The 18,349-nt window shown below is 40.1% G+C and overlaps 2 protein-coding genes across 2 annotated transcripts; both read right to left on the reverse strand.

The window, feature by feature from the left end:
- Positions 1–5,289: 5,289 nt before the first annotated feature.
- On the reverse strand, positions 5,290–7,449 carry LOC132157654 (serine/threonine-protein kinase pim-2-like). The gene is made up of 5 exons (XM_059566981.1): positions 6,965–7,449; positions 6,709–6,759; positions 6,077–6,446; positions 5,807–5,938; positions 5,290–5,519 (listed from the first exon to the last, which is right to left on the reverse strand). The coding sequence occupies exons 1-5, from the start codon at positions 7,034–7,036 to the stop codon at positions 5,422–5,424; spliced, it is 723 nt and encodes a 240-aa protein (XP_059422964.1). The 5' UTR covers positions 7,037–7,449; the 3' UTR covers positions 5,290–5,421.
- A 3-nt stretch (positions 7,450–7,452) lies between these two features.
- On the reverse strand, positions 7,453–10,090 carry LOC132159007 (uncharacterized). The gene is made up of 3 exons (XM_059568648.1): positions 9,459–10,090; positions 8,646–8,948; positions 7,453–7,994 (listed from the first exon to the last, which is right to left on the reverse strand). The coding sequence occupies exons 1-3, from the start codon at positions 9,886–9,888 to the stop codon at positions 7,453–7,455; spliced, it is 1,275 nt and encodes a 424-aa protein (XP_059424631.1). The 5' UTR covers positions 9,889–10,090.
- Between the last annotated feature and the right edge of the window lie 8,259 nt (positions 10,091–18,349).

The raw sequence follows: 18,349 nt of genomic DNA on the forward strand, positions 1-18,349 counted from the left end.
CTGGAGAAATAAAGGTTAAATAAAAAAAAAAACTTTTTTTTAAAAAAATGGTGGTAATCAAATAACGGAATAAAACCTTAACAATTTACCTTTTAAAATTTAATCAAATTAAAATTTCTTTTTGATTTTTTGACAAAGTGCTGCACAACAGAGGTTTACTGTTAAAACAATTAGGAAATTATTCCAAATAAAGATACTAAGTTCACAAAGTTATAGGGGACCATTTTATTCTTTTGCCTAAAAGTACCACAACGGCGATAGCCATTCGCCCCTTAAAAGGTACAGTTTACTGTAGGGCTGTCAAAATGTCTAAAAGCTAAATTTGAATTTTGCTGGTAAATATGATCAATATTCAAATTATATTCGAATTGAAAAGATGTAATTTCAGTTAGGGGGAAAAGCTTTTGGCTTCCCTCCTGATGCCACAAGAGGGCATCAGGCAAAATATTAATAAAATAAATGTTTAATTTAAAAGCACGAGATGCAGTGGGATGGAAAAAAACAAAGTCTGATCTAAAAGATGTGCAAAATTTGCGTTCTGTGTGAATGGCTTGGTTTATGTTTTGATGTAAACAACATCTCTGCACTGATATACTCATTTTCAACTAACAACGCAGCATCACCGCTGTGCCAATTGAGCCCTCTGGACCACCTATGATGAAATGAGGGAGATACTTATTTCTGGGAAAGATGAAATGGGGGGGTGGTAATGTTAAATGGGCATTTCCTGACAAGGCCATGGTAAAGGGGCGGTCCCACTGCACTTTTCGATCCATTGACTTTCGTTCATACGCATGCGAATGCGTCAGACCAGAAACTCAAGTTCATGCAAAAAAAATTTGCATTTCGCTGGTATTCACATCACGTGAAGACGTGGAACCAGTAGAAGATCGATATTGTCACTGAGTGACCTCTCTGTATAGAAATTCCAAAATGAAGGAAGCGCTAATTTTAGCTGTAGCGCAGCATACTGTTTTATATAATACATCTTTAAAAGATTATAAAAATAAAATAAAAAAAGAAGCTGGATGGTTCGCAGTGTCAATGGAAACAAGAACAGATGGTAGATTTGAATGAGGACACGTTTTATATTTTTTTATTGCTTAGTGTAAATATATTTATATATAGAGAGAGAGAGAGAGACAGACAGACAGAGAATACAATATAATAAGACTCTTTTGACGGCATCACAAAAGACACAGTACAAGCACATATTAATTCATGTTGTGATAACTGAGGGGAAACCGTTACATCTTGCCCCCCCCCCCCATATTTGCAGCAGCGTCAGAAATAATTTTGCACGTTCAAAGTCTAGTGTGACCGCCCCTTTACAAGGACCCCCCACTCTGCAGATGTTACACTCCCAACTCTTTTCTCTCCTTTAGTTGCAACAATGCTTCCAGGATTCTGGACTGTTGTTAGGCCTGTTCCAGATGTCTTTTGCTGTGAACCCATGCCTCAACAGGACTGTGGCCAGCTTATCAAAGAATGTTGCAACATTTGTAGGATTAAAACTGTATTCTAGTGCAGGTGCATTTGATACATCCTGTCTCAACTGTACCTCGCTGACCACCTCAAACATTTCTCTAGATTTTATGATGAACCCTGCATGGCACAGATTAAGGTTTACCAAAATGTAAGTTACCTTTAACAGTCATGTAAGGATGACAAGCTATTCAATGTGGAAGGGATGTGGTGAAGTGAAAAACTTACCTTGGAAAAAAACTTTCACCGATATCTTCTGACTGGAGAAGCGCATGTGCTTCAAATTTACCATGATTAAAGAGGGAGCTAATACGCATGTATGAAGAAAAAAATCACAGATCAGACAAGTTGTGAACGCAATTTAAGGTGTTTCAAATGTTTCAAATGTGTTTCAAAAGTGTTTCAAATGTACCCCACACACAAAGTATTTTTTTCTATAAACCATAGTCATATTAGTCGTTGCGCACATAGTTTCTTGAAGAATGATCATATGACTTTTTACATACACCATGTGACCTGTAAATGCAAACAAATTGTTTCCATTGCAGTTTTGCAAATTATTCCTTTTTCGCATTGCCTGAAAACCATAGTGGAGCTGCTAAGTGATATAATCGTTCAGTTTATGATACAAGCGTGAAAATTGGCATGAGCAGTCTCCATGGGTCACTTGACAAGAAAATTGTCCGAGCCACTTGAAATTTCAAGTTGGCGGCCATTTTTCAAGATGGCCGACACCTTAGTGGAGCAGTTAAGTGATATAGTGGTTTATTTGGTGATACAAGCAAGAAAATTGTCATGAGCAGTCTCTGATGGTCACTAGACAATAGGCCTTACACAGCTACTTGAAATTTCAAGATGGCAGCAATTTTTCTGGATTACTACCACCCGCCATGTGGATCTTTAAATGATACATTTTCTCATAGAAATGTATTGGGTTCCTCAAAAAACTTTGTCAAGAGAGGTAGTTTGACTGTGTTTTGTCTGACTCCTCACCCATGACCTGTCCAGTTTGGTAAAGCCTGTCAGAAGTTGCCTCCCACCGGCATAGTTCTCAGGGTTCACTGAGGTACACAAGCTCCCACGACAAGGTAACAGTCACAAGGGAGTTTTTTTTTTTAACTAACAGTTATTAAACATGTCAAATTAATACTGAGAGGTGGGGGAACAAAAACAAGATTAATAAATTAGCACAGTTGTGGTGCTGAATGGACAGTGCACCAAACAAAAAAGTGAGTGTCCATAAGAACAGATCTAGAGGCAACAGCTACTCTGGCTGACACAGCCATGGAACCATGACAATCAGAAAGTATCTCAAACAATACTAATGAACTAAACTGAAAATGTCACAGTGATAGTCTGGTGACAAAATAAAACATGATGCGCCGATGTGGCGAGGGGAAGCCGAGCCATAGGCCTACACCGGAAAACATAGAGGACTAACACTGGGAAAAGAAACATGCAAATAGGTTATAGCAGGGGCAACTACATAGGCATGTGCAACTGAGTCCATATCTGAAGCACTTACATCTTCCAGTACATGCCTTGTTGCACCCGCATTTGGTCAACTCCCAACAACAGGTAGAAGTGGAGTCCAGAAGACTTTCCACTCTTCGTCCTTTTTAACCCATCCCCAGTCGGAAGGGCTTGGCATTTGTGGATGTCGCTTCAATGCCTGTCCCCACATGTATCCAGCCTCATAAGAAGCACATTTGGCATGCTCTTTGAGTGCTGCTTGAGTTGGTGGGATCAAGTCATATTGTCTTAGCTTTCTTGCAAAGAGATCAAGCCTGGCCTCATTCACAGTGGTGACATCGCTGGACCTGTCATACATTAGCACAACAAATCTCTCCAAAGAGAATGATATTTTGCTCTGTTTCTGTTTTCTATGTCATCACCTTCATCTAGTCGGGTTTGACTAAGTAAGATTGGCAGAGCATTGATCTTATGAAATAATGGAACATTTCTTTCAATGGTATCATAACCAGTACGATCGTGCTCTCTGTTGAATAAACTCGGATGAATGAGTTTTTCCTTGGTGTCCTTGCTATCTAACTGTTTTGGGGTAGATTAGACAGCATTTGGGATGCTAACTTTACAATTAGCTGACATTGAACCCCACTCTGAGTTTAACAGCAGTGATATATCACCAGTGTGCCCTGGTAGTGCAGATATTCACTCTTGTCTAATCTATCTATAATCAACAAAACAATACAACTGTATTTTGATGAGTTAAAAGTTGTTCTTTAGTATAATATAAAATATAAAATAAAATGACACCAAATCATCCTTAATGAAAAAAAAAACAATACATTTCCATTGGAAAATTGATCTTTTGAGGATCCAGGGGTCGGCCATCTTGAAAATAGAAATTTCAAGTGGTTGAGAGTGTTTTCTTGTCAAGCAATCCTTAGAGACTGCTCATACCAATTTGCATGCTTAAGTCACTAACTAAACTATTTTATTGCTTAACTGCTCTATTTAGGTGTTGGTAATCTTGAAAAATGGCCGCCATCTTGAAATTTCAAGTGGCTCGGACAATTTTCTTGTCAAGTGACCCATCGAGACTGCTCATGCCAATTTTCATGCTTGTTTCATAAACTGAACGATTCTGCCAAACATAAGCACTTAGCCGCTCCACTACCACCTTAACCAGCGTAAAAACTTTTTAATATATGAGCATTTTTGCAAAATGGACACATTTCCATTTCATTTGCGAAATTTGAAGGGTAATGGAAACGCACCTACTGATAAGTCTGCCTGATGCACACGTAAAATTTGAAGGCAATGTTTTTGCATTCAAATGTGGATTTTTAGACTAAATTCAATGAATATTCAAAATTCTCATTTCTATTTGATTGCCCTAGTTTATTGCTTTTTTTTCTAAGTGTGTGTCATTATTAAGATAACTTTGTTTTGTTCTTGAAATAAGCTTAATATACAAATTAATTTATAAATAAAAAACTACCTAGAAAAATGCAAGACAAATATAAACTAATCTTCAAAATACAGTATGTACAGTTTTAAATTGCATATGGTTGTCAATACAAAATAGGCTAAGTGGGTAGATCTCATTTATTGTCATTTATACTCATTACTGTACTTTAATAATTAGGTGGGAATGATATTCTGATTTAAGTCAAAAATATTTTGTCTAATTCACATAAAATATGTAAGTAAAGCTAATGCTAACAAAGAGAACTCATTACACTGTAGAAAAATAGTCATTTTATCAATACAATATAAATAGCACTATTATATTTTATTATACATATAATTGCAATATAATATATATTATACTGTTTAGACTTGTTGGTCTAGAGACTTTTGTTCTTTTGTAATGTGTGGACTCAGAGGTTTATGAATCCAAAATATTTAAGATAATATTGTACTGGTTGGGTAAGTGGCCTATTGTAATAAAATGACTCTACCCTCAGTACCTGATCTAATGTCAGCACCTAAACTAATGTAGATCTGGTGGCCAGTAATATACTGTAAAATCTTTACTGGTCTTCACTGGGAAGTTTCTGTCAAGTTCCTCTAAGTTACTATTTGAATTCAGATATGCCTGGATTATTTCATCTGTGGCAAAAGGCCCCCAAGAACCCATTCCGAATCTTCAGTATTAGGCCTATTTGTCTCTAGACCGCTATATTCTCTTTCATTTGGTTTTTCTCCAAAGTGCACAAAATCTGGGATTTTTGAGAAAAACCAAATACTAGAATCTTGACAAATTTGTCTTAGCAAAATGTCACCTCCATAGTAGGTGTAATATTCAGTGCGACAGGTGAAAGGTGAAAGTCCGGTCTTCAGTAAAGTGCTGTCTGCTAGCTATTCTCTACAGATGAATGATCTGGGGTTTTTTTTACTGAAGAGTTGGTTAGTATCTGCCTTCCCTCAAGCTGTTACACAACCTGCCTCCTGATCCTCTGTCTTCCCTCAGTCCTGCTTAAACCACTGATGTTCTAAAATCTGCTCTAACGTTGGTCTCTTGGTTTGATGCCTGACCAGACACTGCTCTATCAGATCTTGAAACTCTGTACTAGTTTTCAAAGAGGAAAAACTGGTTAGTCATGTATGCTCTTTATGACAGCATTGCACATGCATGTTGTGATGTATGAAAAGCTTCTGAAAAACATACGTACTGTATTAAATTTTTAAACGGACAATCTCCTGTGTGTCACACTTACTGTACTTTAAATATCAAAAATTATGTATTCTGTCTATCAGTTTTCCCTTTTATTTTTAGTAGCTGGGAAGTTGAACACTCTGATATTGTGCCAAAAATGTATGTTTGTATTATTGTTGAGTGCTGTTGTCTCACCACTGGAGAAATTTGGTATCAAAGGATGACGTGCTTTGGAGAGAAAAACACTTATGGGCTGGTCTCCGCTTACTATCTCCAAAAGTACCATAGCCAAAGACCAGACTGTTGATCCAACCACCTGTTGATGATCTGTATAGGAAGCAAGAGATTAATTGCTCACAGAAGTCTTTAGAAAATGAAATAACAGAGCTCTGTTAGTCTATTTTGAGATAATAAGCTTTGAATCATGTACATTATTTGAAATATTATGGAATTACATCAACTTACCTTCAGAGCAAGACATGTTAATACGTTTGCTACAGCTGAAGTCTATCAGTTTGAGCTGCAGTGTCTCTGTGTTGACCAGCATGTTGTCCGTCTTGATGTCATTGTGTAAGATGCCCCGTTCAATGCAGTGTTTGGCTGCAAGCACCGCTTGCCGCATTAAACCACGTGCCACAGATTCATCCAGACAACTTCCATGCCACATGGTAAATTCCAGCAAGGTCTGACATGGATGTGGATATTCCATAACTATGACGAACTGATGTGTCTGATCAAACCACTCGATCATTTGTACAACGTAGGGGCTTTTCGGAGGTGAGCACACCATCACATTCATAACCACTTCTGACAGCAGTGGTTCTGTAGATCCAGGCTGGAAAAACATATTTTGACAAAAGGTTAGCTTGACCTTTCACTTCTGTGTGTAATATTGACATTGAGATCCAGCAGAGTCTAAAAGTCTGAAAATGCTTCTTCTTGTCACTATTTTCCATTACAAACTACACTATAGTCAACAGTTTTTCTAAATTTGTATATATATATATTTTTTTCAATCTGTTCACAGAGTTTTGAACCCAAATGTGCAATAAATGTAAGTATACAGTACTTATTAATATATTGTCTTGCCAACTTACCACATTAATAAAGCTGTTCCAGGGCTTCTTACGTATACATTTGATAGCAACCTGCAAAGAGACAAAATCGTTTTAAACATGTTTGATCAAAATAATCTGCAATTATCTTCATGTTAATTTTTCGTAAAAAAAAATAAAATAAATAAAAAGTATGGAATATAAAATGAGTACAAAACAAAGACGAAAGGAAAAAGACAAAGACAAAACTAAAATACACAAAATGTTTAAAAAAATAAATAAAGCAGGAGTAGTTTACCTTCTGGCCACTAAATCTGTGATTCCCCTTATACACAGAACCAAAGGCTCCCTGTCCCAACTTCACTCCCATATAATAACGGGAGGAAAATGAGGCTGAAAAAAGAAAACATGCAGAAAGAAAAGATGAGCACTACTTTCTTTTGATTATCTTACATGAACTCCAAAAAGCAGACAGAGAAGTTATTCAGATGATGTTGCTTTTATAAACTGTATTCCATGCATTAGCTAAGAGCAGACTATAAAGGCAATCAGGGAACCAGGAAAATAATGACATACAAGGAAGTATGTGGTTCAAAATGAACTCTGTCCACTAGAATACCACAGGATTAAATTTGAATACCAAACAAGGAATTAAGATACATGTCAGGAGCATAAATAATTTATATGTTCAGTAGGAACAAATATGAAAAAGTAATGGAACAAAAAAAAATGTAAAAAAATAAAACAAATAAAACTACAGCTATTATGGAAGTAATGACAGTAGACTCACCTGCAGTTGGCCAAAAACCAGGTAGGATTAGAATTGTCCAGATCAGTGTCAGGTGTCCGTCTGCAGCTGGATGAACCAGAGGCAGATGACGGCTCGGGATCAATCAGATCCACAGCAGCTGTCAGAACGAGACTGGAACCTGGAATGGGTTTTAGCTCAGGTACATCCAGACCCATGTCAGACCCATTGACTGGCATTATCTCCTGACGGGATGGTCCTGGGACAGACGTCAACTCAACTACAAGACCAGCTGGGCCTGGGTCAAGTGTTAAGTGTGAATCAAGGCTGAATGGATCTGGCTTAGAATCAGGTGGATTTTGGTTAGCCATGACTGTCACCTCGAAACAAGATGGACCTGGATCATTCCTTAACAACCACAAGGGATCAGATAGACCTGGCTGGAGGTCCACTGGATCCCAGTGAGCTACTGGCTCAACTCGACATGAATCTGGGGCCAAGGAGGGAAACTTAACAGTCCTCCATGTTCGCTGGAAGAATGCTTGGATGTCTTTCTTCATCCTCATTTTTCTTTGTTTTTCTAAAAACAAAGAAAAAAAGAAAAAGAACAAGAAATTTCCACCAGAAACTGTACGTCCATTACTGAGGTTAGACATCATGAACAAAGAAGAACACTTGGTAAAGTTATACACTTAAGCTCAATCATTTTGCTAAAGATCCACATCAAATAAATTCTAAACTTGTATGGGATGTTTTAGCTCTGACATTGGTGGCATGTCATGCTATGTTTTTGTATTTTGTCCCGTTTTGTATTTTGTCCCATGTTTTGGAACATAAATACAAACTAGACACAAATGGAAAAATTAAAAATAAGTGCTGTCAAAAGATTAATCGCTATTAATATATATATTTTTACATAGTATATGTATGTGTTCTGTGTATATTAATTATGTATATATAAATACACACACATACAGTATGTATTTTGAGAATATGTCAATGTATATACATGTATATTCTTATTTTAAATAAATACATTTAATATATAAACAACCTTTTCTTGAATATATACACGCATGTGTTTGTATACATGATATACACAGTGTAAAATACATACATATATTATGTAAACAAAAACTTTTATTTTGTATGTGATTTTTTGCGATTAATCATTTGACAGCACTAATAAAAATACAAGTAGACAGTAGACTAATAATGACAGTAGACTTACCAACAGGTGGCTCATAACCAGACTGATGTGGGGCAGGCATTGGCTCATTATTCAGTTTGGATGGGCCTGGGACAGGTGATGGCTCCAGATAGGTTGGCTCAGCATTAAGTGTCAGCCACTCAAGGCTGAATAAATCTGGCTGGTGATCTGAATTATCCTGTTGAGCCATTGGGTCAATGGCAAATGGATCTGGAGCCACTTTGTTGCCCCTTTGGCAACAGAGAGCAGCACCCTTAACAGCCCTCCATGTCCGGCGGAAGAATGCACAGATGCCTTTCTTCTTCCTCTTTGTTGATTGTTGTTCTACAACAAAAAAAAAAGGAAGAAGAAATAGAAACGTAATTAAAAATTAGAAACCGTAAGTCAAATACGGAGTCTAGACAGACATCATGAAGAAGAACACTGGGTGAATACAGATGTTAGATGAGACAACTGGTAAAATGGACACGTACTGTGTGATTAATCATCTTGTGACTTTCTCATAATGAAAGAATATACATTAAGTTCAATCTAAATCACAAGGGATGATGCAAAGAAAAACTTGTGGTTTTTGATGCAATCTTGACACTAAATTTCACTTGTCCTTTAAAAGTAAAATACAAGATAAATTTACTGAATACTAATAAAACCACATCCTAAACTAGAATTAAACTAGAACTATATCCATCAATTCCCAATGCTACATGTTGAATATTATAAAAGGTATTATACATTAAGTTAGGAGCATATTATTAATTGTGCATAAGTGTAAAAGAGCAGACAAGTAGGTAAAATAAAAATCCCAAAAGGAGATAAAAATGACAGTAGACTTACCAACAGCTGCCTCAAAACCAGATGGACCTGGGACAGATGATGGCTTGGGCTCGGTTAGATCCATGTCCGGTTTCATCTCGATACTGGATAGACTTGGTACAGGTGTTACATCAAGACTAGATAGTCCTGGGACATTCATTGTCTCAGAAATCAGTTTGGATAGACCTGGATCCAGTGTTAACTTTAAATCGAGGCTGGATGGACCTGGGACAGGTGATGGCTCTGGATCAGCCTGATCACTGTCAGATATCACCTCAAGACTGGATGGTCCTGAGACCAATGACCCATCAGGATCAGCCGGATTGGTGTTAACTGTCAGCTCCAAACCAGATGGACATGGATCGATTGATAACGCCCATTCAAGGCCAGATAAACCTGGCTGGAGATCTGCTGGATCATCGGATGGAGATGGGGGCAATATATCGTCCATGTAGCAATGTAGGGTGCAAAGCTTTAAAGTCTTCCCAATTCGTCAGAAGAATGCATGGATGCATTTTTTCTTCCTCATTTTGGTTTGTTTTTCTAAGAAAAGAAGAAACAAAGACATAAAAAGGTAAAAAGAAATTACTACGTTACCAGAAAATGCAAGACAAATTCTGAGGCATAAACCATAGAAAGAAGAACAATGGATGAATACAACATAGTTAATGAAGTGTGACACTTACAGGTGTGCTGTATTAGATTAAATTACTATATGTACAAAAAAGTCTGTTTTTTCCACAGTTTTTACTATTCTATTTATTTAGACTAGAGTTTTCATTTATATTTTATACTATCGTTATTCCTAACCTGTTGGGCGGTTCTCCATAGCGGCTGCTGCGGGAGAAGCCTGTTGTTCTGAAGAGCTTTTTCCTCCAGCTGTCTTGGGAGAGTCACTCAACATCATCTGAACATCTGCTGACACTGAGCTGCTGAAGTAGAGCTCCACTGACTCAAACGCAGGAGAAACGCGTGTTGACTGTATCGCTGTCAAACTTGCTGAATTTTTGTCAACTGTCCGTCAGACTCCGTCTGGATAGACTTCGAGTCTCTGCTCAGGTGACCGTCCTCGCTTCTGCTCGGATTCTCACTGAACTGAAGTGATCTTCAGAGCGCGCGGGTGTACAGTTTATACCGTGTGACGTCATAATCTACTGACGTTCTCTCTGGGAGGAGGGGCGGGGCGTGTTTTAGTGAAGCGCGGCACGCCCCTAGTTCGTCTATTCACTCGCGTGCGGCTTATAATACTGTTTTAGCATCTCAGTACCTCTGTATAGTTGCTAAATATATATATATATATATATATATATATATATATGTATCCCTCTAATGCATGAATTATGTTTTTGCATAAAAAAATATTTTTTAATCTTATTTTCTTGAAGATTTAAGATAACAGATTAACAAAAAAAATTTTAAAAACCCACCCCCTTAGCAGATTTTATTTTGTTGCCTCAGGGCAACGCTATGCAGTATAGGTAGTAAATCACAGCGAAAAATGTAATATTGTCTCAACGTTTATTAGGAAAATCAAGAGGGAACTGGCACTCTTTTCAATTAATAATGGGTTTCAAATATTTAATTGTAGCATTTGGTCCATTTACACTAATCAAACAGTGGTAATTTTCCTTTTAAAAACACTTCAAATATGTCTTAGCAAGTAAAAAGTATTTAATCTGACTAAAACTTATTTGTCAATCCATCAAACAGAGGTAGTTTTCTTTTTTCAAACACTGTAGAACCTGTTTGAACAGTTAACTTTCTCACTCTGTGTGAAACTTCAAGAAGAAGTTGGAAGTGCTTGTAAAGCAGAGGTGGGTGTTACACTTCCTGCATTTAGCTTTTGGAGTGCCTTTGCAGCCTGGAACTCTGCACCTCCCCTTCTTCTCATCCATGATGATCCAGTGGCCTGTAGCATCCATCCGCACATCTGGGACTGGGATTGGAGCAGTGAATCCCTGTCTCATCTTCTTTGCCTCATACTCATTTGAAATGCCACCACTGGGCCAGCCTCTTTTCTTCTCTGTAAACATCAGTGCAGAAAAAGCAAAAACACTGATTTTGGCCTTCAAGAAAGACACATATCTACCATTAGCATTGCTATTGCACTGAACACTAGCCTGTAAAAGTACAATTTAATTATAATCATTATTATTTTACCATATTGTGCACAAATAACATGTGATAACATCCAAACACATTGTCAACAAAGACCTCCATAAAAAGTATCCCTTATAGCATAACGTTGCCCTGAGGCAACAAGAAGAAAAACTGAATTTCTAAACATGCTAAATTAAAAAAAGTTAATAAAACTTGACAAACGGCTTCTCTACACCTTCATGCACATACATATATTTTTTATATACAGTTCATGTCATTGTAAATAAGATTACTGAAGCAAGTAATCTTACCTTCTTCTCACACCATGTGCTCCTGTGACCACATGTCAGAAAAGGAAGTCCTGCCTTCAAATGATGCTTGATAGTGACTCCCACACCTTATTGGACCAATCTATAGCAATCATTTGACCATTTTGAATGGTGGCAATTATTTAAAGAAACATGTACTGGAAATTAAACTTAAAAACACTTTCCGTTGCCTGAGAGCAATGCTATGCAGTCGAGAGATATATAGTGGTTAAAGTGGGATTTGGCAGGTGGGGGAACCCCCCACATTTTGTGTAGGAGCAATAGGGAAAAATTCGCCGTGGGACAACATATTGAGTATCGTAAAGAATTTTTGGGACAAGAGTGTCACTGTGTCACCAAGTATCACAATACTTATTTCTTTGATATTTTAATGGTTTTATTTTTGTCCATAAAATTGCTGAACACCACAATATGGAACAGAACCTTGTTTATCACAATGTACATTTAAACATAAAAATGGGAAGTCCAAAACTGAATCAAATTTAACACACCAAAATGGCTGAAGACAACTATAACAGAAATAAATCACAACCTACATATACCTATTGCAGAGTCAAAGTCAGAATGCAGAATCAAAAGTTTTGTTGCATCATGAAACATAAGAAACAATAACAGCAACAAACAACAATGTATGATGGTCAAAATATTGTGGCTATTCTCACATCCACTCAAAATTGCTCCCATATTGACTGGTACTGTGACTTGATTTGCACTGGTTTCCTTTGTGGACAGGATGTGTGATCAGCTGCTTTTCTTGTGAGCACCCATTTCTTTACATATTTCTGTGGATTCCACCTTTTTGTCTCTTTCAATAGTGACAAGCTGGAGTGCTAGCCAACTACCTTGCAGTTAACCTTACGTTTGTCACAAGGTTATGATAGTTTTGCATTTTTAAATTAGTTTTTTTTTTTTATATCGCTTTTTTGTTTTCAATTTCAGTTTAGTTTTAGTTAGTTTCATCAATGGTTTTGTTAGTTTTAGTTTATTTTTTTATTTTGCAAACACATTTCTATATAGTTTTTATTTTATTTTATTTAGTTTTAGTCTCAGTTTTAGTAATTATATTATTTTATTAGTAATTATAGTTTAGCAGAGAAAACAGAACACTTCCAGTGAAGACCAAAGCAAGACATTTAATTTCATCAAAGTTAAATTAATTTAAAACACGTGCCATTAGTTAACTCTTGTGCAGACATCTTAATAATAAAAATAAAATAATGGTTTGAGATTTAAAAAAATAAAAAAATAAATAAAAATTTACTTCTGCCTTATAACCTGTGTTATTTTCCATTTCACTGCCACAGACGCAGCCTTCATGATCAGCCACTTAGGACTAACAAAGTTAGCGATGTGTTCAAGGTTACGGTCCTTCATTGAGCGGTTAATCGCCTCAGCACTCACGAACAGGCATTTCCCTAAACAGCCACAGGCCAGATTTTCCGCCACAGTAAATTTATTTATAACAGTAAGCTTATTTATAACAAAAACGTTTTTTGATTTTTGCTAATTAATATTTTATTTCAGTAACTGTTGTTAGTTTTTTCATTTATTGTGTTTTTTTATTTATTTATTTCAGTTTACGGAAAAAAAAAAAACATTTTTGACCAACAGTTTAAGTCTTAGTTTCAGTTTTTGTTAACGAAAATATCCTTGGTGAATTCCTAGCTGATGAACAGAGTCATACCCCACTGCAAATAAAAGTCTAACTCAGAGCCTTGCTTGTTTTTTAACTTGTGTTTGTTGCCCTGTCTAAATTGTGAAAATGTGACATTAGCCTACTTCATGTTAGACTTTTAACTCCACTTTTAACTGTAAACACCACAACTTGCGTTGAACCGGCGATGCCCTCAAATCAGACAGGAGAACCGTGACTTTTTTTGTTTTTTTTAGGAGAACCATGACTGAGAACATAACACATGTCGGGAAGTGTGTTTGTGAAGGTGGGGCCAGGAGGTGATATTACTTGATGCGTAAAGACTGCACCAGGCTGGCTGCAATTTCACAGATGAGCTGCAGGTTTGACAGTGCACACGCAACATTTTTTTAATATAGCCTACCATCGCTCTATCATTGATTTCACAAGCTAGGTCCACGCCTCAAACAAACTAAGGAACTGGGGAAGAGTAGAAAGAGGATGAAGGGGTCGAGCGAATGGGATGAAGGGGTCGAGGGAATGGGATGATGGTCAGGTTGATCAGGGCATCTTGAATTGAGGGCTCAGAGAGACTCAGGGTGGGGGTACCGTCTCTAGCGTATATTTAGGCCAGACAATGAGGACCCCCCTGATACAACCTGATAAAGATATAATGTGGGAGAAGGTTGACTAAATGGATGAGAAGGGAGGGAAGGGTGGGTTCGAGAGAACGAGACTAGCAGTGCGGTGTCACGTGGCCCGGTATATATGGAGGTTCTTAGGAGTCAGGTGATTGTTTGGGCGTGCCCCAGCCCCGAACTTTAGTTAATACCAATTAACTCCATTTCACAAGCTAGGTCCATGCCACAAACGAACTAAGGAACTGGGGAAGAGTAGAAAGAGGATGAAGGGGTCGAGGGAATGGGATGATGGTCAGGTTGATCAGGGCATCTTGAATTGAGGGCTCGGAGAGACTCGGGGTGGGGGTACCGTCTCTAGCGTATATTTAGGCCAGACAATGAGGACCCCCAAAGATGAAAAGAGCTGAGTCAAGTGTGAGCTCGGAATGCCCGATCATACAGAGAGGACGCAGAGGCTGATTAATTCATGCATTAAATGGTTAACGCAGGTTCTTGTTTTCGTTTTCGCAATCGCAGCCAGTGGTTATTCGAAGGAATAGATGATCCCTCAAGTAGGTTTAAATGCACGTGGTGATCTGAAGAAGGAATGACTGTAAGATGTTAAGTTGTAGATGGACGGTGGGTCGGTTGATGGGTAAGGAAGCTTTGAGACAGTTCCAGGCGGAGTGGTATCCTGGAGATCATGCTTGGAGCAAGGCAATTAAGAATGGCTTCTTGGAAAGCCTCTTTGGTGTTTGGTCTGTGGTGTGAACGGTGAGAGACGCATTTATTCCGGAGCCAAGTCTAACTTCTGAAATGGGAAAAGAGACGAAGAGCCGGTTTACGAGATTAAGGAGACGTGGTATAGGATTGCTTGGAGGAGGAATTGTTGAGTAGATTAAGTGGCCTATGCATGAATTGCATAACTGCCAAACATAGTCATCCCTTGTTTATGGTTTCAATTTCTACTGCATAGTCTGAGAGGATGAGCAGATTCGGACTATTCAAACCCCCAAGGATGGCTGTTATGACTATGGGATACGTTTCATAATGCTGTGGTGACTGCTCTTGACTGTGGATTGTAGGAACTGAATTCTGGATGCTGTTCAGAATCGACCCGGCAGCCACCATATTTACTGCTGAAGTCTATTTAGGGTGTTGCATCCATATACAGTTAGATGTAGCCAGATGAGAGATGTAGATTAGTGTGGATATCCTCATCATGGAGGTGCAGATAAAGGTGCGACTATCTGAAGTCTTCGAGGAGGTGAAGAACGTAAGGAGACTGTGATTGTTAGTAAGAATCCTTTGTAGCTTCGGGAGAAAGACCAACATCCTAGGCTGCTTCTGCAAACGAATGAGGCTCACGATGAATTAACGGCACCATCCCAGAAGCCTCACCGGATGATGGATAGGCAAGACTTGGCATTTAGTGGTATCGGCTTTGGTCGGCCAGCTCCGTGGCTTGCTAAGTGAATGAGTATTCTGTGGTTGTGATATAGTTGATGGTTGGAATGAGAGTGTCATGGAGAGAAGATAAGTTGATTTAATTCAGTCTCTTCTGCTAGTGACCTGTCGACCATGTCAGGTTCTTGCTAGAACTGCGGAGGTGCTTGCAAGTCAGTCTGCTGGTGTCGTAGGGTTATGAGAGCAGGAGTTTCTCACGTGGCTCTGTCATGGAATGCGCAGGTGTGAAGGCACCTGTAGACGAGAGGCAGCCCTGACAGTGGCTGAAGGAAGGGTGGAAGAAAGGATGATGGGATGAAAGGATGTCTTTGAGTGGGGGCGGGGGTTGAGGATGAGAGGATATGGGGGGGAGGAGGTAGGGGAAGGTAGAGAGAGAGGAAGGGTGGAAGAAGGGATGTTGGGATGAGAGGATATAGGAGGGGGGAGGAGGTAGGGGAAGGTAGAAAGAGAGGAAGGGTTGAAGAAGGGATGTTGGGATGAGAGGATATAGGAGGGGGGAGGAGGTAGGGGAAGGTAGAGAGAGAGGAAGGGTGGAAGAAGGGATGTTGGGATGAGAGGATATAGGAGGGGGGAGGAGGTAGGGAAGGTAGGGAGAGAGGAAGAAGGGATGTTGGGATGAAAGGATGTGTCTAGCCTGCCGCTAGGGGGCACTGTGGTTTGATGCTGTGGAGGAGAATTCCCATGACGTCACGTGTGATGGAGAGTGGAGTTGCAAGAAGTGCTGAGGGCTTGAAGTTTGTCATGACAGAAGTTTTATTGAAACTAAATATAGTTGAAATAACTGTTTGTTATCTGCTCGATTGAATTGGATACCTTGGATTTAAGAGCGTGTTGAAGGCGACCCTGTGGTTTAGTTGTCCTCAGCTCTGGATTCTAGAAGATGTGCAATGAGAGCGCTGAGGAAGCGTGAGAGAGCGGCCGCGACGGGAGCGAGAATTCAGTTTCTGCGTCCACCACGCAAATGATGATGGCGAACTCGGCCCGCGGATCTCACTGACGGAGAGCAAGGAGGTTGGGCTCAGAATCCGCCTGAGATGAGCCTGTGAGTGGGTGCTCGAGGCCCAGAATGTGGGCGATCGAACGCTCTGAAAGAGACTGTGATCGGAATGATGAGAGGTGATCATCGAGTGTCGTCAGTGACAATAAATCAAACAACGCGCCGTTCAGACCAGGCAAGTACACCTGTCCTTCGAGAGAACGAGACTAGCAGTGCGGTGTGACGTGGCCCGATATATATGGAGGTTCTTAGAAGTCAGGTGATTGTTTGGGCGTGCCCCAGCCCCGAACTTTAGTTAATACCAATTAACTCCATATTAATTAATTAATTTATTTATTAATTTATCTGACGTGCCAGAACGCAGGCCCACTTTAACCCCTGGTCACACCTAGGGGTTGATTTCATCACTGACCTGCCACCTTCTAAAGACTGTACCTGTATTCTTGTAATTGTTGATAGATTCTCTAAATCATGTCATCTGATTCCTTTGAAGGGACTACCCACGGCCATGTTCAACCACGTCTTCCGGTACTTTGGCATCCCCCAGGATATCGTTTCCGACAGAAGTCCCCAATTCATCTCCCGAGTCTGGAAAGCCTTTCATTCCCTCCTAGGTGTGGCCGCCAGCCCTTCTTCGGGATACCATCCTCAGTCGAACGGGCAGATGGAGAGGAAGATCCAAGAGATCGGTCGCTTCCTCCGTACCTACTGTCATGGCCACCACGTCTCTTGGAACCAGTTCCTGGGGTGGGCCGAGTACGCACAGAACTCCCTGCGCCAACCCTCCACCGGACTCACACCATTCCAGTGCGTACTCGGCTACCAGCCCCCGCTATTTCCCTGGTCAGGAGAACCCTCGGATGTACCATCTGTCGATTACTGGTTCCGAGAGAGCGAGAGGGTCTGAGACTACAGCGGGCCCTACATAGACGCAGGATGACAGCAGACCTTCACCGCTCCGAAGCCCCAGCCTACCAACCAGGACAGGAGGTCTGGCTGTCAACCAGGGACATTCGCCTGCGTCTATCATGCCGCAAACTGAGTCCCAGATTCATTGGCCCATTCAACATCACTGAGAAGATCAACCTGGTCACCTTCAAGCTACAACTCCCTCCTGAGTATCGTATTCAACCCACATTTTATGTGTCACTCCTCAAACCTCACCACCCTTCTGTCTCTCCACAGAGCCTGGCGTAGCCGCAGCCGAAACCCCCCTTGGACGATGGTGCTGCATACAAGGTTCACGAGATCTTGGATTCCCGACGCCGTGGTGGACAACTTGAGTACCTAGTGGACTGGGAAGGTTACGGTAAAGAGGAACGCTCATGGGTCCCATGCAACCACATCCTGGACCCGAACCTACTAGACACCTTCCACACGAATCATCCCAATAGACCTGCCTCGTGGGGAAGAGGAAGACCACCACAACGTCGGGGTCCTCTGCCCTCAGGAGCGGGCCGTGGGGAGGGCGGTACTGTCACAGACACGCCAGGCTCCAACACTACCCAAATCACAGCGCACGCCATCACCCGAGTACTGATCACACTCACCTGCCACTCATCAGCTTGCCAATCTCCCAGCACTCAAAAGACACGCACACACACACAGTCACTGTCCGGTCTCGTTCGCAACTAGGTCAAGCCTACCTCCTAACTTCAAGGACTAACTGTGTTATATACTTACCTGTCTCCAGCGATCTCTAGTTAACTCCTGTCTCCATTGTGTGTGTGTGTGTCATCGTCCTCCATCGTCTCAAGCCACCACCT

This window comes from Carassius carassius, chromosome 15 (genome assembly GCF_963082965.1).
Source record: "Carassius carassius chromosome 15, fCarCar2.1, whole genome shotgun sequence".
NCBI lineage: Eukaryota > Metazoa > Chordata > Actinopteri > Cypriniformes > Cyprinidae > Carassius > Carassius carassius.

Coding starts and splice junctions, on each gene's coding strand:
- LOC132157654 (XM_059566981.1), bottom strand. CDS start 7,036: ATGGGAGTGAAGTTGGGACAGGGAGCCTTTGGTTCTGTGTATAAGGGG. Junction 6,760..6,964: donor ACAGATTTAGTGGCCAGAAG/GTAAACTACTCC, acceptor GTCTCTTTGCAG/GTTGCTATCAAATGTATACG. Junction 5,520..5,806: donor GATACCAAATTTCTCCAGTG/GTGAGACAACAG, acceptor AAACTAGTACAG/AGTTTCAAGATCTGATAGAG.
- LOC132159007 (XM_059568648.1), bottom strand. CDS start 9,888: ATGGACGATATATTGCCCCCATCTCCATCCGATGATCCAGCAGATCTC. Junction 8,949..9,458: donor TGGTTTTGAGGCAGCTGTTG/GTAAGTCTACTG, acceptor TTTTTGTTGTAG/AACAACAATCAACAAAGAGG. Junction 7,995..8,645: donor TGGTTATGAGCCACCTGTTG/GTAAGTCTACTG, acceptor CTTTGTTTTTAG/AAAAACAAAGAAAAATGAGG.